Consider the following 26446-nt stretch of genomic DNA (forward strand, 5'->3'; position numbering starts at 1 on the left):
GGCCCTCTTTGCTGGTCCGAATGTGTCCCCCCCACCCCCCCTCGAAAAAACTTCCCGACAACGACGCCCCTACAAACCTGTCATTTACGACATTAAATCAGCTCTAAAGAATCCAGCGGCACAAAGAAAAGCCTAAAAAGGAGAAGTTAGTTGTTGCTAAAAGCTGGAAAAACCGACCCGGGGGATTTAAATGTGTGGCAGTCTCCACCCGCTCGAGCGTCAGTCTCTTTTCTCTCAGCTCGAAAAAAAACCCGTGGAACACTGGACCGCATCACCACCGCCATCCACACTCGTGTTTCTCCGCTGGATCCCATGGCATTCACACGGCCGCAACACGGCTGTGTCCCTCCGCTCCAAATACACCTCACTGGTACTACTTTCGACTGCTCTTTCTTGTTGAGCTGCAGCAAGTGGAGGCAACTACCGATTTAACAGCACAATGTATTGTTTTTCTTTTTTTATTTAATATTATATTTTTAAATTATATTACATGTGTACGTAGGTAATAGATAATTGTCACGGACTACTTTGGAGCAGTTATTCCCAAAGATTGGGTTGTGATGCAAGGATGGGTCACTGGACATTTTTTGGGGGTAGCCAAATACATTTTTCCTTTTCTAGCCGTTATTGCACATTTATTCAATAACGTGCATATAAATTGAGATTATTTATCAAACCTATATTTCTTGGTATGTTCAGAAAGTATTTGGTGCTAAAAAAAAATTAGGTCCCGGTATGCAACAATTGCTATACCTCAATTGTGAGGTAATCGGCATTTTATGCCCACAATGCTCACTGCAGTGGATTACATGTTTTATTTTATAATGAAACAGCACATTGGAGGCAGTTACTGCAGAAGGGTAATACACTCAAGTGACGACAACAGAATAATTTTAAAAAAGTGGGATCAAGGATGTAGGAGGTCTGTACCAAAGGTAAATGAATTAATAATTTCATTCAATATTTGTACCTCCTTTATCTTGCTCTGTTGTGTTCATGTTTCATTCAGAATTTGAAATGCCTCTGACATGTTCTGTTTCTTTTCTTTCAGTGAGGATTGACTCATTTTTTTATTATTATTGTTTTCCACTGAGGCCTCCACGGGCTGGAAAAGAGCACGGCTGAGAGAAAAACAGTGAGCAAGAGACCAAGGCATATGAAAACTGAAGGAGAACAAGAGAGAGAAGGTGTGTGTGTGTGTGTTCAGTGGCTCTACTGCATGACTCTGTCTGTGCACAAGTGTTTCTTGAGGACAGTATAGAGGTTTGTGTGAGGAGCATGTAGAAAGCAATCAGCCTGAAGCAACCTTCGGGGTGGGATACAAGAGAGGAGGAGGAGGAGGAGGGAACACAGAGAGTGGATGACAGAATAAGAGATGCTGGGGAAGAGGAGTGGAGAGAGAAAAAGAAAAGGGCAAAGATATCGAAGGAACACAGCCACAGTATAGAACCACAATAGATAAAAGAGGAAAGAGGTAACAGAAAAAAAGAGGAAGAGGAATAATAAAAAAAACATGTCGAGCAGAGGTTTGTCATCGTAGTGGAATACGAAAATGAAACAAACAAAAAAGGAAAAGCTGTGTGGTAATTATGAAGAAGTGAGACCAATGTATTTCTTGTCTCATTTACAACCATATGTGAGAAAGCTATTTAAAGGAAAAACACACATTAGCACCTATACGGCGCTCAGTGTGTCCTGTTTGTCTAGTCTGTTAAACAAACAGAAATGTATGGTTGTGTGGGGCTGCAGCATTCTGGCTGCACAGAGTGACGACTTCAAAACGAGGCTTTTTTATTACTGGGTTATTAGGACAACAAAAACTCACAAAAAAATGAGTTGGCAGGAGCCTGAATAAACTGTGCTTTTGTTAATTCATGTACATATACTGTGTGTTTGAGGAAAAAAAGGTCATGTCTCTTTCTCTTTATTGTTCTACAAACGCATGACAACATGACCTTTTTTCCATAATTAGAGGATGAAGCTCCTCTTTTTCTGACATGAGTGAAACCATCAGCATTTTAAATAATGTCCTCTTCTTCTTGAGGAAGAAGAACACCGACTGTCCTCATGTCCTCCCTTCACGACCTCCGCGAACCTTCTCTGTGGTCTTCCTCCTTTGCCTCCTGCCCCCAGCTGCATCTTCGACATCCTTTGTCCAATAATAATCGCTATCACCCTCCTCTGCACGTGACCAGACCTTCTCAACCGTGACTCTCTTCACCTCGTGTCTCAACCTGAGCTGTCCTGTCCCTCAAATGTGCTCATTTCCAATCATGTGCATCGTGGTCACTCCCAATGAAAATCTGAGTATCTTCAGATCTGCCTCCTCCATGATAGACACTCGCCTCCACCCACTCCAACCATGTCGACCTCACCACTTCACCTCTGTAGTGCACTGTCCATTGCTTTGGATGTTTGAACTCAGGTTATTAAACTCATCCACTTAACCTCTTGCATCTTCACCATACCACCTGTCATTCAAACGCAGGTATTCTGACTTGCTCCTAAAAGTATGCACATTAAGGCTTAATATTATGTTGTTTAATAGGATGTCAGTGTCACATTGTATGTATATTAAGGTACGTTAATATTTCTGTTATGAAGCAATGATTATGTACTCAATATAACATGTTTTGAATGGCTGGTTATCAATAAATGTACCCATATTGAGGTCTCTTTGCAAGTGTTTTTGCAGCCGTGTGTGACATGATGGAGTATCGTGAGGTTAGCAGCGGAGCCCTCATGTGAATGCTCGGTATTTTTCTGTTCAGCCACGATCGTCTGATTGCCGTCCCAGACAAGCTGTGTGACCAGAGAGGCTCCAGTGGGAATCTACCTCACACTGCTGCACACCGCAACAGCCGCCTTCATGAATAACAAGTAGCTATGAATCCAATCCAATCCAACCACCCCCCCTGCGCCTCCACACACACACACACACGCATGCACGCACACATACCCAGGCATCTATACACAAAACCTGCATCTGCATGTGGACACAAACATCTCCACAGGCACAATCATAGCAGCACGCGTACACGGCCTCAAAGCACACATTTGTGTGCTCAGATATGACTGTCTGCACATACACAAAGAGACAGGCCTGTTAAAGCACACAGATGGGGGTTTGTGTCTGCCAAGAGCTATGTATGGAAAAGTGTAATGAATATGATTACATTCTAAAGACTGGCGTGTTTTATGTCACGAGGAAGACAAAAGCAGCCGGCTGCATTTGTGTTTCATCATGTATGTGGGCTGCATCACTTTGCATGTTTCTGTAAGTGTGTGAAATTGAATAAAATACATTGTTTAAAATAATAAAATTCGCATAATAGCTGTCGACTGTATGAATGTATAAAACAAACAGGCGGATATATATACACACGTGTGTGTGTATATGTGGGTGCAAAAATTAACATTGATTTGGGTCATGGACATGGAATGAGCTGCAACATAATGTTAAAGCTACAGACGCTCCCTTCTAAGACATTTTATGGACTGTCATAAAAGAAACATGTTGTTGTTTTACATAACCTTTTTGAGGGGTTTGGATTAAGGATCGTGTTGGTATGACCTCTATACTTCTGCAGTTTTATATCTGAAATTGTCTTGTCTCTGTGACTATGTGTACTATTTATGCTGCTGTCTTGACCCGGATGCCCTGGAGGAAAAGATCCTGTGCCCCAATGGGACCTTCCTGGCTAAATAAAGGATAAATACAATAAAATAAAATAAAATAAAACTATGGGTCCAACTCTCTAGTTTCTCTGTGGATTATGTAACCAAATTTAGTCTCAAGAATTAAGTTTGTCTCTGCATAGCAATAAGATATTTTTGACTTTTTATTTGGGCTGATGAGACATTTGCCAAAAATGGTCGTACAAGAAGGCGCTTCCTTTAAATAACCATGCCCCCGTAGAGGCGGTCGCACTTCCCCTGCTCAGTCTAATGTGTTTTTATATGTATACAAAAATCCTATTGTAATTCAAATAAAAATGTATGACAACATAATGTATGTTTTCTCTTTTCTTACATCTCGTCCTACTTGTGGAAATGTGCATCCGCCCATGCTTCGTGCAGTGGAATTTTTTTTTAAAAAGGTCACCTTTCATCCTCACAGAGAGAAAACTGCTTCCCCGACAACATCCATCCACGAGTGTTTTTAGTCGATTCTCTCACCCATTGGCTGGAAGTCGCCACGATTCCGCATCCGACCAATCAGCGCGCAGGTCGATGAGTTTAAAATCCCACCGACTTCATCAAACGCAGTAGTCACGTGGGTTGACGTGCCCAGCCAATGACAGACGTTGTTGGTTGTAAACAGCCTGAACTGTCCAATAAGCGCGTTCGGAGGGTTGTTCTCTTCCTGTTGACGTCACTCTGAGCACCGTTCTGCTGCCAGAAACTGGAGAGCAGAGAAAAAAAAGGAGGAAACCTGGGGGATTAAGTGACTGCTTCACATCACCGAGGATAATATTGGATATAATCCACTGACTTTAGCTGTGGCCACAGTAACCGTAAAGTGAGACACGATGTTCGGCTGATGTCCAGAGACATAACGAGCTCGCCTGGACTCGCTCTTTGAAGTTTTGGCTGAAGAAGTTCACAACGGCTACGGCTAGCTGTTAACCTTATCACCGGGGCTGTTTTTTCGCTGCCACAGACCGACAACACACAAAAACAGCAACCATGGTGTCCTGGATGATTTCTAGAAGCGTCGTGTGAGTATTATTACAATAAAAATGAGCAAAATGTAACTATAAACAGTCGGTTTGTTTTTTTTACCCCGTGTAGAAATGTGGCTTTGTTAGCTTGCTTGGCTAACTGCTCCCGTCCTTTCGCTTAGTTTTACTATAGTTCTCCAGTTTGATTTACATTGCCGTGTGAAATCTATCAACATGGTTATGCATAATTTCTGTTAGAAACGAAACTAGGCGCCGTAAACAAACTGTTAGATTTTGTATCATAAACTGGTCTAAGTGGCTAGTTGTGGCTAGTTTGGCCTTGTTTGTCGAGTCCAAAGCTAACAGGCGTGTTTACATCATGATTAATGAGCATGCACGTTGCTGTGAGTCACCTGTGACAATGTGAAACTTTTGATAGGTTGACGTTTCAAGCTCTTACACGATCTGACTGTTAAGGAGTGTCAGGTGCAGCTGCCATCTTGAAGATATTATTAGTCAGCCCTACCCAAAATAACCTGACAAGGCATCCATTGTTGGGATACAGGAAGAAACACTGAAAATTTGATTTAGGTGGCTTTATTTGTGTGTGTTTGCTTCGTGGTTGCCTAGTTATCAATGTGTTGACACAAGTATATCAATTGTCCTAATGCGCAAGTCAGACATTCAGGTTTTAGTACAAGAAAGAAAAAAAACCTTTCTTGACTCATAGCAAACCTTTATTTTCCCCCTCCTTCAGGTTCTTCATGTCTTTGTGTCTGTACATTTTCTGGAACAGTTGTTACTCAACACATGCTGGAGGGGAAATGGAGGACAGGAATGTAGTGGAATTGGCAGAAGGGAGTGGTGTAGAAAAACAGTTACCCTTCCTCTCGAACACATTTTTCAAATGCAAACCATCTATTATAGAATAGCAGGTGGACTCTCATGCCTGGGGTCTCCTTCACGACATTGTGTCCATCTGACGGCCACGGAGTCGAAGCCTGCACCACACACCAGAGGATTTTCAAATCTGACTTGATTTGACACGAACCTTGTAAACTATTTTCAACATTTTAATCCTGATAAAGCACAGACTACTAGACGATCCAGTCAAGACACAGGACCACACACACAGGGAGGAGATTCCAGGGAGTTGAGATCTCACAAAAACTTGTGTGTGATTTAACGTGACTTCAGAATATAAACAGACATGGAGACGGACTGTCTAACACTAATTATGTTTCCATGCATAGTTGGGTCAGCTATGCTGTTCAGTTGGAATACTGCCCTTTGTCCCAGAATGCAAGCACCAGTGGGGAATTGATTTATTGAATAAAGTACATCTTCCTCCACTACATTAGCTGGCGAGGTGCCTCCTTTCAGCTTGTTAGCATTAGGAGTTTATAGTTTAGCTGCAGGCTAGTTGTTATTATGTTGAGTTGTGCTGCAATTTACATCTATTCCTACATGAATCCTCAACTATTTTGATTATCGGTTATTTGGCCTTAGAGTTTATTTCAATAATTAAAAGAAGGTTTTCTGATTTTCCAGCCTCTTATTGGTGAATATTTTCTGGTTCCATTGCTGTATTTGACAAATATCATTCAAACTGAAAGATGTTGGTTTGTGGACAAAACAAAACATTTCAAGGTTTGGGAAACACCAATTATTTTTGATTTTCTGACATTTTATGGATCACACACACAAAAACAAAATCAACAGATGAAATTGTTAGTTGAGGCTCTGATGTCGCGTGAATTCAATCTCCTAGTCAGTCCATCAAATGTACAAGCCTGGATTTTGCCATGTTTTTGTCTATGTATTCTTATTCGTCTGGGAACTGTTTGTACACTCTTTCCAGGGTTAAGCGGAGCGGTGGAACTGTGGTGCATGTGCAGAGCCCCCAGGCCAACTCGAGTCCAATTATGGTCCAGCTGAACTTATACATATAGTCGTAACTCTGACTTTCGATCACATTTCCTCAGTTTGTTAGTTGGACAAATTGAATTTAGTAACATTTCAGTCAGAGTATCATGCTTACATTTATTTTAAAAGTCCCGTTTTAGTTGTACTATCACACAAAAAATCATGTTTTCCTGTGTCATGTAAACGCACTGACTGTTTGGAGCATGCAGAAGAGAATGCAAAGCAGAAAATATTGTGGTTATTGTTTAGTGGGTGTTGTCATCTTTTCATCTTGGTAATGAGGATGCTGATAAATATGCTTTGATAGCTTTGACACGTTTGAAGTAATAGATGTTTAATAGTCTTACAAAGAAAAGAGGCATTGTCGTCTGTTGTTATTGGCTACCTGTGGAATTCTTCATACAAAAGGGCAGGATATTGCATTAAGTCGGGGCGTTCCTCACAATTGACACGTTAACTTGCCATACCCGCATGACGTTGGGAGTTTATCTTGCTGTCTGATTATTTAACTGTTTGGCACATATCTTTTCACACCCAGTGTGCTTGGAGAAAGGGGAGAAGGAAGATGTAGTGTTGGCAGGAGCAGAGGTTGAGGAATGAGAAAAGGAGGGGGTAGGGCTCAGTGCTGAGCTCCAATACTTTTATGGCACCGACCAGTTTGCTTAGATACTGACGAGAATGGAAAACTGCTTTGTCATGTAACAAACCTTCACCAGAACACGCAAAAAGACCTCAGCAGTAAATACCGTCGGCGTCAGTTACAAATCGAGAAATCAGAAAGTTGCTTTTTGTTGAACTTCAAAATATGCTTCGGTTTTGAAACGTGAAAGTGGGATTTTTTTTTTCCTCTGCCGTTATTGATGGCCTGTCACACTTTGGCAGACTGGGTCTGTTGACGGTGTTTGTACGGGGGATGTGTCACTGTGAGAAAGAGAAAACACAGAGGATCTGAGTGACTCAGAATGTGCTGTTGACAGCGCCACAATAAAATAACTTTCATTGAGATTTTGAAAAAGCAAAAAAAATAACCTCGTCATCTGTTTTAACAGATTTTAACCCCAACAGGCCATGGATGTTCACAGATGAGCCATAACATTACATTTGGCGTTGAGACTGATCAGTGAATCTGGCCGTCACCACTGCCATTATTATAATGCAACCAGTTCAAGTTTTAGTCAGTGCGTCGTTTTAAATAGCTCAGTTGTTTTTTGAGGGGGAGCTTTATGTCTCCAGAAAGATATTTTGGGAAATATTGATCTAAAATGTGATCTTGTGACTTAACAAGTCAGTTCTCAACTCTGGGGAGATTCGGAGAACTATGAGAGCAGTCTAAATGATCCATGCAATTTATTTCCCTCTGAGGAAACACTCAGGGGAGGGGTCGAACTGGACTGTAACCAGTCCCATTTGCTGTTGCAGCAGTTCTCTCAACAATCCTCCTCCTGTGTTTTTAGGGGAAAAGTCTTGTAATCAAATTCTTATTCCTAAAGCTCAAACCAGATGGTGGGAGCTGAAATCTTGGAGATCTTTAGGTTATTTTCCCCCCTTCCTCCTTCCCTCTCGGTGAGTTTCTGTTTTCATTTCTCTCCCTCTCTCTTTTCCTTTGCTCTTGCCCTTGTCTTCCTGTCCTCCCCCTCCCTCCATCTGGTTGTTGGTGGTTTATGGTGTCAGGAAACCAGGGAAATTGACCTGCAGCCCAGAGTCAAGGCCCATCTAAAAGCAAGGGGCTATTTTCTCAGCTGCATGCAGAGAGAGAAGGGGAGAAGGTGTTGAAATGGGAAGAAGGGAAATGGAGGGATGGTAGTTTTGGAATGAAGAAGGGGCCCTGCTTTTCAATAAATTGTTTCAAGAACATTTTTGCTCATGAGCAACCTCTTTTTGTGTGCCTTTGTTTTATGGAGGGAATGTCTTCATTGGTCCTCCGTGAGTTGGAAAGAAAAATATGTAACTTGAAGCACCTGGAAAATATAAAGAAGTGTCATGGATGGAGTAATTAAAAGGTCAGAGTTGTGAAGCGTGATACTTTCCTGGCAACAAATTAATTAGGTGGCTGCGGTGACTTCAGACTCAAGTCAAGTATTAATGCACCTTCTGCTTCTGTTTCTGTCTTGATGTTTTCTACTGAACTTAACTTCACATGCTGACCAGCTAGTCACGTCTCTGCCAACCTGGGTGAACCATAACCAGATGTACAACAATAGCCGAAACAATAACTTAGAGATGATGCTTATGTACATTACCTCATGTCAGTTACCGTTTTTATGCAGGTGATACTCAATTTTACGTTTGTTTTTCACCGAATGAACCAGTGCATGACATGCTGTTATTATTGCTAATTTAACTATCTCAACAATACAAACAGACTACTAGATTTATCTTCAGGACTCCTGCCAGAAGCTCGTAAAAATGCCACCAGTGAGATAGTGAGTACAGATAAGATTGTAGCAAGATTTATATGCAAGAATGTAATCCCATGTATGGCACTTGCATGGATTGGGTTTAAATTTGTTTGAACTACCATCTCAATTAAAGTTACTTCCATTAGTCTATGGCATACTCTCTATTGTCTAATTAGCAAACCCACAAAGAAATGTCCCTCATTTGTTATATCACAGTTGCATGACACTAAAGAATTAATAGTTATTCTGTTTCCTGATGAATGATATTGACTAAAAAACAAAAAAAGGCACATTGATGTAGCTTCATTTTAAGCCCATGTTTTTCTGACTTAAATAATAATGAGTAAAGACTTATTTTACGGTCACTAATTGTAAAGTTGTCCAAAACATCCAGACCCAGTCACCATTTTCCCCATACCATCGAATAGATAATCAATGCTCTCCTCATTCATACAAACATGTCCACCAAACTGGAGCAAATGGACGTATTTTATTAACTTTAATGTTTCGTGCTTTTTGATCTAGACGTATTGTCCTGTATATTAATGGAAATAAAGCACAGCGAGCCGAAATGACAATGTGACAAAGAGATGTAGACGTGAAGAGAGAGTTTTTTGGAGCTGTGGCAGCTTTGCTGTTTCTATAGCAACAGCAGGAAAATAAACCTCTGTGGTTGCTGGCGTCTTGCCTGCTGCTCAGGGAACTCTGGGGAGGGAGTGCATCTGTATACAAGACTATATACACTGCGTGTCTGTGTGTTCGATTGCCGCGCGTCCGCCAGACCATACAGGTTTAACTTAAACTGAAGGATTCTGTGCCCCTACACAAGTACGTCCATTCAATTTCCGAACACGTTCCTTCATTTCTCCCATGCAGCTGTATCAGGTTTTGTTCCAACAAGACGAGCAGATGAGTTGAGACTGCGGTGTATCGCTGCATTCCTTTTCTAGGTTCTAATATCTGTGGAAACATCCAACCGTTTTGGAATACGACCACAACAAGAATGTAAATGTTATATCTTGAAGAAAATATGTAATTTTGTGTCAAATCATAGGAAGTCTTTAATATGTGAGATACAGTGAAGCGTGGTCTGCTGTGTCTCACAACCCGTTTGATAACCAGATGATTGGTAATAAACATCACGACGTTGATGTAATCTGCGTTGTATAAATGGAAATCATTCATGGTCACTGAACGGGGAACATGGGCTTTGCCCTTTTGTTTGTGGAAGGAGGGTGAATGTGGTTTTGGCAGTAATAAATATGTGCAAACGCTTAACTGTGATTCCTTTTTTTATGAAGTACCCAGACCCACAGGCAATAGTTGAGATTTTAACAGGTTTGCTGAAATGAAGTACACCTTCATTTTTCTATCACACCCCTGTGTTGAGATGCTACTCCTTTAATTTGAGTGTCTTATTGTGACTCATTATTTGGTGGATGCTGTCATATGGTCCTGGGCTTGTAAAGATACCCAGATTTACTGCCAGTACGGTTACAACTGAAGGGGAATTCCACATCGAACACTGTTTCCAGGATAGGCAGCACTGCAGTGTTTGCGCATGAAGCCTATTGTGGCTCTGGAGCGAGCAGTGAGAAGTCATTTTAAGTTTCTTTATTAAGGGGTGTGTAGATTCAGTTGACTCATTGATATCGTTGATCAGTTGGTAACATAACGGGCCGAACTCCCTGACATTTGAACAGGACTTATCATTGCTGTCCAAGCTGCTTCTGCCTGTCAATGATGAACTGGCAAACTGACAAAAAGGCCAAAAGTCTCAATACAAGATAAAAAAAAAGACTTGGACACAGTAATATTGACAGTTGCAAAATCTGCTATTCGATGCCTGTGTCTGTGAACGTTATTCTCCCATTCCCCTTCTGACGTGTGTTCCAATTTTCAAAGTTCCAAATCACTATGGTAACCAAGAATATAAGCCTCAACCTCAGATATGCAGATATAAGGCCAACCTCGCCTCAACCGAGTTTGGGATTAAAACGGTCCGTCATTTGACTGTTTCTCTTCGAGGCGATATAGTCTATGGGAGATTTAGATTATCCGATAAAGAACAAGGTTCTGTGTGTTGTATTTAATTAATGATGATGATGACACTGAAGGAAGTCTAGTAATAAAGCTGACGGCAGAGCACAAATGCATGACATGGAGAACCTTAATTAATTCACAAAATTGTTTCTCCTCAGGTGATATTGGAGGATGTATGCTGAATATATCATGTATTGAAACACTGAAAGAATGATGTAGGGTGGTAATTTTATGGTCTTGTTTTTCTGCAGCTTATTCTCTGTATTAAATGTTTGAATACAATTAGTTTAGCTCCGATTTGCCCCAAAACCTTAGATTGTCCTGGTATCCTTTATAATGTTTGTTTAAAAAGTCTACAGTTGTTACATTAATTAACATATCATTTAGTGATAAAATGAAATAAATTACATAACTTGTGGATTTACACCATCAACATTTTCTTTTGTACTGAAAGATAGTCTGGCTGCGTTGAACTTGATTCATAGTAAACCCATCTCATGTGCATTGAGTCGTGTGACAGTATCTATACAGTATTTCACTTTATAACAACTCATTGTTTTGATTGTCCAAATCACAATTCCAGAGGCCTTTACTGTAAAGTAGAATGTGTTGTTATTGAGGTAGAGATATCACAATACTCTGCAATATCGTGATAATATAGTATCATGGTTTCTCTATATTTATTTCCTATAAGCATATCCTAACCATTACTTGTCTAACCTTAACTTTACTAGCATGTTCATAAATATGACCTTTTTTTTAATCAAGCAAAGTAACACACGTTACAATACATGAAGCGCAAGAAGACTCTGCAGCCAGAAGATGATTTTTAAATAGGGAATACTTGTATGTATGCAAGTCAAAATGAACAAAAGAAGAGTGCAGTACACTGAATTAGTGTTAAAACCTGCAGCGAAGCAGGCATGGAACCAAAGGCCACATTACCCCCAGCTGCTTCTGCTGCTGCGGAAGATTGCAGAGGAAATATTGAGTCATCGTCTTGTGTTCCAGTGGTTTTCAGACTCTGGGTCAGAACCTGGCACCCCATCATTGCACGATATAAATAAGTCCCCAGGTTGTTCTGCAGGACCAGATGATTTCTTTTTACTTTTTGCATTGATTAATTATACTGAACAACCATTTTGTTTTCACTGTAAAACCTCCTTGATATGTGAAGCTGTTGTCACTGTGAAAATCAGATCCTGAATCTGGGGTCATACTATGGACTTTAAACTGTATGTTTAGTTGTATTTGTCAGTGTTTCCAGCCCATGTTTGTTCTAAATTCAGATTCAGGCTTGGAGCAACTGCAGCATAGACCTTTTTAGGCCTATCTTTGCAAATATTATATTATCTTGGTGTGTGTATTTGCATTTTCAGATTATTACAGTATATTTTCATGTGTAGTTTCAGCCAGGAACCATCCATTTAGTCCTTTTGTGTATGTTTGCAAGAATAAATAACATAGTGGTGCTTTGATTTTAATATATTGGCAATAGAAATGACATTTTTGTGTGTTCTCTCTCTCCCTGCAGGCTGGTGTTTGGGACCCTATATCCTGCATATTATTCTTACAAAGCAGTCAAGACCAAAAATGTCAAGGAATATGTAAGTGGATGAGCTTTTTATGTGCATGCTTTCTTTTTTAATGGTAAAAATGGTATCCATTCAAGGCATTGTTGCTCCTGTTTTTCACGTGTGTAGATTAAATGTGTTGCCTCTAGAAGCTGCCATAATGTTGGCAAATGTTTTATCTGTTGCTTGTGAAACATGATGAAAATAAATGCTTCAACCCTGGAGATGGCTATGTCTCAAGATGCACATTGGGTCTGACATCATCAGAAGGTGTACGGTTCAATCCTCGGCTCCTCCGATCCTCATGAAGTGTCCTTGGGCAAGACACTGAACAACAAATACCCCTGTAAAGTGTGTGAATGTATAAATCACAGGGAAGCACAGTGTGTGCATTTGATTAGTAGTGCAAGGCAGTATTTGTAAAGACTGGTAATCTAAATGCATATAATGTAACACCACAGCAACCCTACTTCCAAATAGCCCAGATTGTGAGTGGGTACTAAACATGCCTCTATAGGTTTTCTCTGTGAAGTCAGGTGATGTAACTAATGCCAGCGAGAGTGAAATCACAGAAAGCTGAGTTCGGTACATTCACATAGAGGCTTAGCACACCAGCACTAGACTCTGTAAGCAGTATCTCTACTCTCGCTGTTTGCCGTCTCTCTGTTCCTGTGCTTCCTTTGGTGTGTGTGGTGCCGCTGGGTTGTTAGAGGTGCAGTACTGTGAAAAAGCCACTATTAGATTAGTTGTTTCAGCAACCAATATATTAGGGTGCTTTCACACCTGCAGCATTTGGTGCGCACCAAACGTGTTTGGTCCCTTGGTTCGGTTCGATTGCGTAGGTGTGAATGTAATCTTGGTGCTTTGGTGCGCACCAAATCAACCGGTCCGAGAGCTGCCTGAAGGGGTGGTCTCGGACCGCTTTATCCGTCCTACTTTGGTATGGTTCCTCTTGTTTTTAATGCATTATGGGTATGAGATGAGGTACGGGATTACCCCAAATTTCCACCGGGGGCGTCAGTGGCGCGGAACGTCAGCGATGCGGTTTTGCACCGTTCTCTGCCCAGCGTCAATCCCCACTGGGCGCGTTACGGCAGCGCAGTGCTGCCTTGCGAGCCAGCTGTATACAGCGGGCCAGCGATCGGCTCCAGTGACCGCGGTGTTGACGCACCCGGTGGAAATCGGGGGTTTTCTGGTTCCGGTGCCGATGGTCTTTGCGGTCTATTTTGGTTCGTTTAGAACTCTGCATATGTGAAAGCAAACCCACGTCTGTTAGCTTCATTGTGACATGTTTCTGACTGGTGCGGACCAAAGCAATCGAACTATAGGTGTGAAAGCGCACTAAGGCCAACTTTCAGTCATCGTTCCAAACCAAATGCCATTGATCCCAGAATTTGAGAGACACAAATGCTTTAAAGCTGGTGTTGCCTTGATACTTTTGCACTGTACTGTACATGACAGAAAGAATAAGGAAGGAAATGGAATGGATTAAGTATGAGGAGCCATTACATCTGAAAAAATGTAACCAAGGTGTCCACTTTGAATGCTAATGAACTACTAAGATATCACATGGTCATTTGTATTCTTCAGACTCGGTACGTCTGGGCAGCCAAACACCAAGAAGAGCCCTGCTGCTTCCAAACTTATTCCATTTCACAAATTTGAGTCCACTGTTCTCCGGGGGGATGCTCAAAGCTGTGGAAATGGGTTTGTAGCTTTGCCATGATATATGCCTGGCTGAAGTGTACAGAGAGTTGACTGGATTTCTTGGCAGTCCTGCTGTGCAGTGCGGAATTGCGTGTGACCTTTTATATACATGGATTTACGCCTTTTAAAACAAAGGAAACGTGTAAAGGGACTTTTGTAAAAACACCCATCTGATTCATCTAATTCAGACTGCTGAAGCCTCAGATGAACTCTGCAACACATTTTTACTCTGAGGACAGCAGACTTGTTGTCGTTCACTGGAATGAGTATGAAATGAGAATCTCCTGATGTACAGTTAAATATAAACAATGGGAATGACGAAGGCTGCAAAAATGTCTAAGGTTTTCCAATAATTGTTCTTGACGTCGTCTGAGGGAGATGAAAATAATCCTTTAACCCAGAATGTTTAACTCGTTCTGTTTAATGATAATGTGCTTTGAATCTTTTGGATGACATAATTTTGTCAATGTGATTATTTCATTTCGAGCCAATCTCAGTCCAGGGTACACCCAGGACAGGTCACCAGTCCATTGTAGGACAAACACACATATCTCACATAGAAAACTTGACACAGAAAGTCCCCTAGTTTAACCGGAATCCGAGCCAGTGAGGCAACCTTGCTAACTACTGCACTACCGTTTGGTTCTGGCCCTAGTTTAGTTTTAATTAAAAAGGCATAACATAAGGAGACTTTAGAAACAATGGCGCTGACAACCTACGTTTGCTTCCTGATTGGGACTTTACAGTCGGTAACAGTTCCTGCTGTCACTTTTCACCTTCCCGCTTCTATGATCATGGCAACCAAGCGACCAGTTGCAAACATACAATCTGCTTTACTGTTTAGACTGCATGCCCGGTCTACAAGAAGCAGACCCCTTGTCATCAACACAGTCGTCTCTTTGATGTCTTCATAGAGTCTTTCATTCATTTGCACTTGGTCAACTAGAGGACATTTACTGCACATTCACATGCACAGAGATTCCGCTCAGAACATATGACTTAACTTCTAACTTCAGCCAAGCGTCTTTTTTTCGGTCAATCATTGGAAAGGAACCCAGAGTGAAAATTCATTTGCTGGGAAACATTAAGATGAGACTTAGTGAACAAAGGCTGGATCTCACACAAACATGATCCAGGAGAATCAAATAGAAAAGTCTCAAACCTTTCACATCATGTAGCCAAAACACAAAAGCACACCCTCTGGCATGTTGTAAGGTTTTTTTTTTTTTAAATACACAGAAAAGTGATTAAACAGAGTACTTTTTTTCAGCACTCTGTTACTTGAGCCGAAACTGGCCTGTGGCTGCTTTTATATGATTGAGCTGCAGTACACCCTGCGAGAGGTTACATCAGTTCATCGCATAGTTGGCTCGGAGAATTCATTCCAGAGCCCAGCCCTCTCATTTTGTTTTTATTGCTTTAGCGTGTTTCTATGTGAACAGAGGTCCGCGCGGCTCATGTGAGTGCACGCCGACTGACGCGTCTCTCCGTCAAACTTTCTAAATACATTCACTAAAAGTGAAACCAGTGGATGACACGATTTATCTTATTCTTCTTTCATTCCACCCCCATTAACAGGAGTGGACATCACTCGGTTAGAAACAACGTTGCCATGTTCTGTGCCTCCCTGCCTCTTCACCGCTGATATGAGGATAATGAAGTGCTGAGTGAAAGCAGTCAAAACTTCTGACCCTAATGCGACACTGTTTCAGTCTGCTCTGTTTCAGATAAATGGGCTTCTGTGTCTGGATCCCAGTCTAACTGGGAGCACACTTGTCTGATGACCGCTGTTGATAGTGTCCTTTTTTTAATACTAAATATAGCTCTCAGACACTCGGGCTTAGGTAAATTGAATATATTGACTCGGATTATGATGAATAGTAATGTCATTTATAGACCAAAAGGTTAATTGCGTCACTTGTCAAATGATTGATCTGGAAAGGGATCTTGTCAGTAGATTATTAATGATAAATTACAGCTGGTTTTTGCGTGACCCATTAACATAATATTATAAAATCCAACTATATAGAGGTTGTAGTCATTTAAAATGAGTGTATGTACCATGCATGTCCCACTGCCATTTCCATGTTCTACCAAGTTGAGCTTTAACCAGTCGTCGGCCCATTGGCTGCAGAGAGCTGAGGTCAGGTGTTTTTTTTTTTGTCTTTCTGTTAATGGAAGGCAGTTATTCATAGACCGGGCTAGTAAATGTCTGCAATTGCCTCAGGAAGTCAAAATGGCTGCGGTATATTTCACTGAGGTCACATCTTAATGTCCTCCCTACTGATGAGATGAAGGGAGGGAGGCCAAGAGAGAAAAATGCAGGGAAAGGGCGGGAGGGGGGTGCAGAGAGGAAGAGGAAGATGAAAGGGGAGAGGTAGAAGAGAGACAGAGGCAGGAGGAGATTGAAACATATAAATTAGATGTCCCCTCCATCTCCCTCTCTCTCTCTCTCCTTTACATTCATCATGCCAAGCCTGTGTGTGTGTGTGTGAGTGAGTGTGGAGGAAGTTCACGATGAGGTCGCCAATTAACCAGTCAAGCAGTAATGGTGTAGGCAGTGTAAGAGTGAGTGAGTGTTTGACGGACAGATCGTTTTTTTTTTCTGTAAACATAAGCTCATGTTGAGATCCTGCTTTATTGCTGTTAGAAAATGTAAAGGTGGCATTTCACTCTTCCCAGTGTGTGTGATATTTAAAAAATAAAAAATAAAAAATCTTGTTGCGTGCCGTGACGTCGATGCCGCTCTTCCTTTTTCACATCCGTACCGTTCTGTGACACCCTCTGCTGCCGGCGCGGAGGTGAAGCCGCAGTGACTCATGCCGCCATTTAATATTTGTACCTTTTTATTATAGACCAGTGAGGTACAACGTTCCCGCCTTGGAAGAGTCTGCGTAACTGGGAATGCCATGCTATTAATTCTCCACACACACACACCAGCATTTCATAAGGTAGAGTTGGTGTGAGTTCGGTCATGCGGCTGCAGCTGTGTCTGGCTAATACCTTCAGCCTGCCATGTGACTGTCTGCCTGTCTGTCTGTCTGCCTGTCTGCCTGCCACTGTGTTCTGCTGGCTTTGATATGGAAATCCAGCCAGAAGAGCCAGGGAAAGCCCGTAAAAAGAGAGAGAGAGAGACGGCAGGAACGTTAGAGGAGGGAGGGCAGCAGAAAGCATGAAAACAAACCGATATAAAATCCTAAACCTCTTTACTACTACTGGCCTGAGATGGTGGAACTCTTAGTAAACACACAAGCAGCCTTTACCTCGGTTATTGGCCTTGATAACCATGTTCACTTGTTGAATTCAGAACATGGTGTAGCGAACAATAGATGTCTTGATTATTAAGAAAGTAATGGCTGTCTGGTGTGATTTTTTAATACCTCTAGTAATAATTAGTATACCAATAATTACTAGTATTTATTTAATGTTCAAATGTCAGTCAGTGAAGCTTTATTTTCCTTTGTTTTCTCTGTTCAGGTGCGTTGGATGATGTACTGGATTGTTTTTGCCCTCTACACTGTGGTGGAGACCATCTCTGACCTTACGTTAGCATGGTGAGTTTTCTCCAAAAATATCACACAACACACATGAGTCAATACACACACTACCGTTCAAAAGTTTGGGGTCACCTATGCAATTTTTGTTCTGTTTTCCTTTAAAACTCACACTTTTAGTCATCAAAAGAGTTGCAGAATGAATAGAAAATATAGTCAAGACATTGACGAGATTAGAAATAATGATTTTCAGCTGTGCCTCTATACACCTATGTACATATTCCATTAAAAACCAGACGTTTGCAGCTAGAATAGTCATTTACCACATTAACAATGTATAGATTGTATTTCTGATTCATTTAATGTTATATTCATTGGGGGAAAAAAGTGCTTTTCCTTTCAAATGAAGGACATTTCTAAGTGACCACAAACTTTTGAACGGTAGTGTAGTACAGTTCACCAAATATGTGTCTCCATCTGACTCCATTGGCTCTGTCACATGTATTTCACTCGCATTGGCCTCTACCGAGCCACTCAACCCTACCAGTGATTGATCTATTGATGCCCTGATGGTTCTAGGAATGAGTCCCGCTGCTTCCAAACCTCTTCTGTTTCACTGTTGTTGAGGCCACTCTTCTCCAGGGAACACTGAATGCTTTAGAAATGATAAAATACCTTTGCGCTGATCTGTGTCTCGCCGCAAAATGTTTACAGTGCAGGTGTCCAGAGACTTTGCTGGACCTTATTAGACCTAATTCACAACTTGTGTATGAACCGTTTCTAGTAGTAGTTCAGTTTCCCTGGACTCCATGCAGATTCTAGACTTGAGCGTAATTGAAGCAAACAGGAAGCACATGATCTCAACAAAGCCTCTGAATACTGGATGAGAGATTTGTGGGGAAGTAAAGTGGCTCAAACATGGTTTTCATGTGGTATAATGTATGCAGACGTGTTTTGTGCCATTGTTATATTGTCAAATGACCTAATTGCATATTATTTATTGTCAGTAACACTTTAGATTACGGAACACATATTCACCATTGACTAGGTGCTTACTAACATGCATATAAGTAGCATAATAGCCCTTTATTAGTAAATATTAAGCAAGTATTAACATCTTATGTTGGAAAAATCTTACTTCATAAGGCTAGAATAAGGCTACGTAGAATAAGGTGTTAATAGGTGCTTAATGGTTACTAATAAAGGGCTAGTATAGTAAGCACCTGCTTAATGGTGAATATGTGTTCCCTAATATAAAGTGACCTTATTTTAAATGTGCATATTTGCATGACATCGGCTGAACTAGTAATAGATCATGATCGTTATGTTATTTTGTTGTATTTTTATTTTATTGCACTCAAGTGGCAAATGTGTGTTTTAAATGCTGACTCCATGTATTTCTAAACAGCCTCCTCTCCACAAATACTAACGGCTGAGACTTAACAAGTTAATCAACCCTCATTAATGTTGGGGACACTTCCCTCTTTTTGTGTGTGTGTCCAGGTTTCCTTTGTACTATGAGCTGAAGATAGCCTTCGTGATCTGGCTCCTGTCCCCCTACACCAGAGGAGCAAGTCTCATTTACAGGAAGTGCCTGCACCCTCTACTGTCCTCCAGAGAGAGGGTACGATCAACCACCGATTCCTCCGCGCTTATCTCTCTGTATACAAGGAGTAATTGTGTTGCGGTCACGCTGCTTTCTATTCCAATTAAACTATCCACCAACAGATTGTTAATTGATTGTTTCCCCCTCCAGGAAATAGATGAATATATTGTGCAGGCCAAAGAGAAGAGCTATGAAACCATGGTGAACTTTGGCAAGCAGGGACTGAGCATCGCAGCCACGGCTGCTGTCACCGCAGCTGTCAAGGCAAGTGTCTCTGGCAAACTTCTCGTCTGTATTCTAGGAAATATTCTTTCAAATGTGCTGTTTTCTTTCATATTGTGTTCATTGCATGAACAATAAATAGCAACAGTAGTATGCGTGAATCGGCGTTTACACTGTAGCTCACTTCTGTGGGATTGGTCAAATTTAGACATGGCCTATAAAAGCCATCCCTTCCTTTTCCCTCAGCCTCTCCCTCATCATCACTTAACAGGATCTAGGTTTAGGAGACAGAAGTGGAAGCTTGAGCTCCTTTTGCTTCAGATACAACAGCACCCTCCGCCTGCTTTAGACAGTAGAGCAATTCAGCCTTGTGGCACAGAATGTCCTCATCCGACTCGCTAAAATCACACTTGACACACCACGGACAGAAATAGTGCTCACAGTGTGTAAATATAAACGCATTGAAACACGTCGGTCACACCTGAAGAAAATTGTCAACCGGAATTTAATAGATCTGTTTGGCAAGCTGGTGTAAACGTGTTCTTTGTGCGCCGCTGAAGTGCCATGTTGTCCTTCAGCTATCGCTTACTCCTGAGTCGGTGCTAATGAGGTGTGTTTGGCTGGTTTCATCAGCATCGCGTGAATACCTGAGTGTATCAGATAATCCCTGTTGAGCTGCTGTCTCAGGCTCCACTGCTCTGAGGTAATCCCAGGCAGTGGGAATCCACCACTAAACAGAATGAATCATGTCAGCTTGTTAGATCCACATTAACAGCCCAGGCCCATCGGAGAATAGAATGTTTGTTAAAGGCAGGTTTTTTATTTACACGTCTACATTTGGTGAGTTAGACTCATGATGATGTCGTCGGTTAAAAACCTGCCTCTCTGTTTCTCAGCCTCAAAACTCATCACCCCTCTCTTCATATTTCTTTGCTTTGCCTCTTTGTGTCGTGTCTCCGTTTTCCTTCATTGCGCGTTCTCTATGTCACAGTGCAATTACTAATCCTTTCAATACCTTTTTTTTTTAGTTTGTAGGTGACGGGCCTTCACTAGTTCGATAAAGCCAGCTGTTATTACACATGAAACCCAACGTGAAAGCTTATACCTCAGAGATCACGTGATACCGGACCTGTGGTTTGTTTTTACAGATGCATCACAAAGTTAAAACTTAATTTAATGCACGACTTCATTAAATAAGTCCCGATAACTTGTGTGTCCTGCAAATTCATTGTGCGTGTTGTCCTGCAGCTGGTTGAAATTGCATCTGTAAGGAAAACATGACAGAATCAGTTTTTTTTCATTAGCTTTTTTATTATTATGGTTATAAAAATGGTTATGGCGAAATATGGTTTGCGGAATTGGATTAATGTTTAAAAAAGTATCCTGAGATGAATGCTGTATTTAGCAGTATCACACAAGAAGGGACTATTCTGAAAGCCGATGTATATATAATATATATTTGCCTATGGAAAAAAATAGAATTTGTTTTTGTGAGACAATTTACTGCATATAACACAACGCTGTCAACAAAAACATGCACGAACACATTGTATTGTGTTGTATTCCAGTTCACCGCTCATCGTTCACATGATTAAAACCTTAAAAACTTTTACTCTTTGGATTCTGCTGCCTGACACGATCCTGCTTTGCCCCGTTGGGTTTCACCGTGTATTTACCTCAGATTCTTTCATTATAACGGGTACATAATAATCATTCAAACAAAAACATAGCAGCTGTGTGGAGGTGTGTACTCTCTCTCTCTCTCTCTCACACACACATTCTCACTCTCCTGCAGCTACACACACCACCTGCCTTTCTGTAAATATGAGTATGTGTCGTTTGTTCTCTAGTATTATGTTTTTGCTGTTTCTAGCCTTGGTGGAAAACACCGGCTCACATACAGTTGCATGCCTTTAGTCTGCGCTAATAACAATTTATAGTGGTGGATGACATCAGAGCCACAGGTTCTGCTAGTGTACAGTTACGTATGATAATGATGTGGTGCAGCTTTCTTTCACCTAACCTTTCTGTGACTCTTGTTTGTCTCTCCTCTCTCTCTCTCTCCTTCTGCACTGACATTCATCTTTCTTCAGGGTGTCTGTGTGTGAGCAGGCTGCTGTGGGAGGTAAAGACCAATCAGTGTTGCAGCATGGACAGAATGTTTCCCTGTCATTTTCACACCACCAGTGTACCACATCCACTTCTGTTCTTAAAGTGCATTTCGCTCAATATTTAACCCCAATTTTTTTTTTTTTTACCCCCCTTTTACCTTTTACATTTCAGTATAACACCGATGCTTTTATGTTTCATCAAAAATTTGTATCCCGTTGTTTTCGTCGTCATCTCGCTGCTCATTTTGTGAACTGTGTACATCATGGCGTCTTTATCATTGTATAATTTAGACCCTGACAATATAAATCCCTGTGAGTCATCACAATAACTTTCTTTAACTGAAGACCGAGACATCACTTCACAGAAAGACATCTAGTAAGACAGAACTAGCTCCTACTGAGTTTACACTAGACTAAAAACATTGGATTACATCATGTTGTTGTTGTATTCTGGTCAGGTTTTATATTTAACTTATATGATATTCCTCACTCCTCAAAAAAAAAAAAGCCTTCAGCCACCAGGTGGAAACAGTGGGCTCCACACACTGATGTTGTGTTCCCACAGTCCATATACACACTTAATCATTCATCACTGTTGAGTCCCGTTGTTCCCTCGCACGGCTTAAGCGCTGCAGGTTAGTGACGGAATATCGTTGTTGTTTTTGTGTGTGTCTGTAACAGGGTCAGGGCGCCATCACGGAGAAGCTGCGGAGCCTGAGCATGCACGACCTCACGCAGATCAGCCAGCAGGACGACAGGGGGAACCAGCTGTACCAGTACAGCTCCCACGCATCCAACCCTGCCATGAGGAGATCTCAGAGTGCTGATGTTGCAGATGGAGAAGGTGAATATACACACACGCACACATGCTTCTGTTTTCAGCAAAATATAGCGAATGCAGTATATATACTACCGTTCAAAAGTTTGGGGTCACTAAGAAATGTCCTCATTTTTTTTTCAATGAATATAACATTAAATGAATCAGAAATACACTCTATACATTGTTAATGTGGTAAACGACTATTCTAGCTGCAAATGTCTGGTTTTTAATGGAATATGTACATAGGTGTATAGAGGCCCATATCCAGCAACCATCTCTCCTGTGTTCTAATGGCACATTGTGATTGCTAATGGCGTTAGAAGGCTATTGGATGATTAGAAAACCCTTGAAAAACAGCTGAAAGCATAAAAGTCATTATTTCTAATCTTGTTAATGTCTTGACTATATTTTCTATTCATTTTGCAACTCTTTTGATGAATAAAAGTGCAAGTTTTAATGTTAAACACAAAGAAATTGTATAGGTGACCCCAAACCTTTGAACGGTAGTGTAGAAAAATGAGAAAAAAGCAGAACTAAGACGACAAGAATGCACGAGGAAGTACATAGATAGTGCAGTCAGCTACAACACCAAAACTACTGATTTCAAGTGTTGCTCCCTTGTTTCCTTCCTTTCTTTCCTTCCTTCAATCCCCCCTTTCTTACTTGATGGTACCTGTAGACTGCCTGTGTGTATGTGTGTGTGAGTGAGAGACGGGGGACTTTTCAGCAGACAGAGGAGATGAGATGAGGTTTAGTAAGATGCTGGTAGAATGTCAAACACTCTCTCTCTCTCTCACACACATACACACACACAGAGTGAATCAGTGAGGCATGGGGCGAGAGAGAGCGAGTCGGGGGTGGGATCGGAGCAGGAGGAGGAGAGGACAGGGATGAATGTTTAGAGGGAGGCAGAGTGGAGATGTAAGGGATGAAAAGAGGAGTGAATTAGGAGGAGAGGTGGAGGGATTGAGGGAAGGAAGGCTGCTAGACGGCATTAGCATGCTGAGAGAGGACCGAGTGTAATATGTATTCAGCTCAGCCAGCCAAGCAGGGAGACTCAGATACATGGAGGGGAAAAGAGGAGATTTTTTTTTATCCACCTTCTCTTTCAAATGTTTCTCACTGCTGCAAAAAAAAAAAACGCTTCACACGATACCACACTCCCTTTGGGGGCCATGTTGGAGGTTCTCTGTTCTTGGACAGATTTTTGTATACGTACTGTACTCGAAAAGACGATGCTCGTGATATTCTATGTAGCGTCAACAAATCCCACGTCTTGGAGTCAAAGCAGCACTGAACGTATCCTCTGAATCCTCTGAGCCACAGAGCTCCATTGTTTCCCCAAAGCTATTAAAAACACATCTGTGAGCTCCGAGTGTTGCACGAGGTGACATCGTCCCTTCATCACCATGAACACACACACACACGCACACGCACACGCGCACACACACACACACCAGGCTTTGGTCTCCATGTGGACTACTGGTCCTTAAAAGGTCCTAAAGATGTAACAAATACAACACACTCACACTGCATTTTGTATTCATCGTGTCACACTTGCCATCCTGCTGCCACTAATACAGAGCAGCACCAAATGTGGATTAATCAACGGCTAAAAATAGTGTCCAAACGAAAATGCTTCACAATGCTTCACAACCGGCCTTTTTTCTTTGTGTGTGTTCGTTGTTTCTTTTTCGTCGTCTTCTTTGTTCCCGTGTCGTACATTACATATCTCGCTCACCGTTAGTCAGATTGCCTTAAAACTTAAGGCTGGATATGGGTTGAGCATGGCCTGATGGTGTGCATACTTGATTTTTATCACGCTACACACCAGGCAGGCAGCGGCTCATCAGCAGCAGCTGCGCTGTCTGGAGCCGGGAGGTGAGAGTGTCCTGACGGTGGGTGAGACATTTTCATACGGTTCACCACAGGGTGGACGAGGTGTCCATTCACTAATACGCGAGCACATATTTATTTAGCATTTGCATGCTACTACTTTTCCTTCGGCTAACTTGGCGAACCCGTTTCCAAAGGTTATCTAGCGACGCTACGGTTAGCATTAGCGTAGGGCTAACATAATACGAACACTGTGCAACCTCATCCGGCACAGCGCAAATGTTTTCATTTTCGATTAGCATTAGCGTAGCTAGATGTTGTGACTGGCTTATCATGCATTACCATAAGCAAAACATGGAATATTGACAGATGACATTTAAACAGCAGTGTTCTGTCGTCTGTAACTAAACTATTTTCACATGTGTCTTGTCTGTGTTACTGTTTTCAAACAAAATTAGTAGCTGTTTTCAAATGCTTGTAGATTTTTGTCGTTTTTAGTAATTGTAGGACTTGAAAGTTTACCTTTTCCTTGGGAGAACTGTAAAATTATTAGTGTCTTAGTTGAATAATTAGACAAGTTGTCAACTAATCGCAGGGTTTGTGGTTTGATCTTTGGGGAAATTCGTGTCCGAGTTGTTCACCAGCTCCACCAATGGTTGAATGGATGTTTTCATAAATGTTATTGCCTCTCTTGCACTGTTAATGTTTTTGTTCATTTCATGTGTTAAAATCTTTTTCTATGACAAAGAGAGCTTCACTACATATGGTTATCTGCTGTCCTCTGCTGGTTACAGAGAGTATTACAACCCATACAAAGGCGTTTTTATCATCTGCAGGGCACAAATCTAGTCTGTGTTTTTTTTTCCCCCCAGAGTACTATTGTGACCAGGAGGACAGGTCAGACGAGGAGGAGCCTATTTTCTCCGAAGACGAGGCCGTTACTCAGAGAGGAATGAGACGATCGCAGAGCGTCAAGATAACGCGGTCGAGGATCCGCAAAGACGTGAGGGTCTTGTTCTGTTTTGTTTGAGAATATCCGTTCAGATATCTAAAAATAATCAGCAATTGTATGAAATGCAGGTAAAAAAAACATAATCTGACGTGTTATGTCCTCATCAGGCTCGGTATGGATCCCTGAAGATTAAAGGCAAGAAGAGACCAGCACTGAGCTCGGTGAATTATGGGGTTTGAAGAAACTACTGCTGATGCATATATATATATATATATAGATGTGTATATATATACATATATATGCACACACACTCAGCAGACCTGGCTGCTGATTGATGGGTGGATGGTATTTTACAGTTTGTCCTCAGTTCTTCTCGGTCTGAACGAGCGATCTCGAGTCTTCTGCTGACATATTTATTCCCCTCAGTGAAGGTCAATGAAGACGCTGTTTGACCTTTTTTGTCTTTGGGGACGATTTTGCGTGGACCTTTTTTTGTTTGTTTGTTTGTTTGTTTTATCGAGTCATAGTGTTAAAGCGTGATGTTTTTTGGGTGGTCTTTTAGAGTTTGAGTCTGTCCACTTGACACTTTTTTCTCTTTCCACTCGTGGTACCACTTTTTTTTTTTTATTATTTAAAAGGCGTCCTCTGTGTACAGTTCATATATACTAAGGTTTTATCAATAAAGCTAATGCTTTATTAAACTGTTAATAAGAGCATTTGAGCGTTTGGGTTGCCAGGTTTCGGGAGATCCCATTGGCCACTGATCTAATGGAAAAGGCATTTTATTAAAAAAAACGTTTTAACATACAGTTCAAAAACATGCAGATTTGGGGATTGGGTAAATTGGACCCTCTAAATTGACCGTAGTGTGAGAGTCTATTTATTTGTCTCTATTTGGCCCTGTGAAAATGGATAGAAAATGGATGTATGGATGGAACTGCAAACCCTAAATCTTCATACAAGACACACCCATGATCTTAGTAAATAAAATATATTGCCTTATTCAACTAAATTTATCCATGTGACAAGGATTTGTTACACATAAAGAGTTATTTCAGGGTTTTCTCATTCCTGGTCCTGCATGTATTAGGT

General features: G+C 41.3%; 1 protein-coding gene across 1 annotated transcript; it reads left to right on the forward strand.

The window, feature by feature from the left end:
- The first annotated feature begins 4435 nt into the window (after window positions 1-4435).
- reep3b (receptor accessory protein 3b) lies at window positions 4436-25769 on the forward strand. The gene is made up of 8 exons (XM_083903997.1): window positions 4436-4721; window positions 12567-12639; window positions 17791-17867; window positions 19311-19431; window positions 19564-19677; window positions 22428-22590; window positions 25275-25405; window positions 25522-25769. The coding sequence occupies exons 1-8, from the start codon at window positions 4690-4692 to the stop codon at window positions 25591-25593; spliced, it is 783 nt and encodes a 260-aa protein (XP_083760123.1). The 5' UTR covers window positions 4436-4689; the 3' UTR covers window positions 25594-25769.
- The last annotated feature ends 677 nt before the right edge of the window (window positions 25770-26446 follow it).

The sequence above is a fragment of the Microchirus variegatus genome, assembly GCF_963457635.1.
Source record: "Microchirus variegatus genome assembly, chromosome: 17".
In the NCBI taxonomy this organism is placed as follows: Eukaryota; Metazoa; Chordata; class Actinopteri; order Pleuronectiformes; family Soleidae; genus Microchirus; species Microchirus variegatus.

Coding starts and splice junctions, on each gene's coding strand:
- reep3b (XM_083903997.1), top strand. CDS start 4,690: ATGGTGTCCTGGATGATTTCTAGAAGCGTCGT. Junction 19,678..22,427: donor CTGTCACCGCAGCTGTCAAG/GCAAGTGTCTCT, acceptor TGTCTGTAACAG/GGTCAGGGCGCCATCACGGA. Junction 22,591..25,274: donor TGATGTTGCAGATGGAGAAG/GTGAATATACAC, acceptor TTTTCCCCCCAG/AGTACTATTGTGACCAGGAG.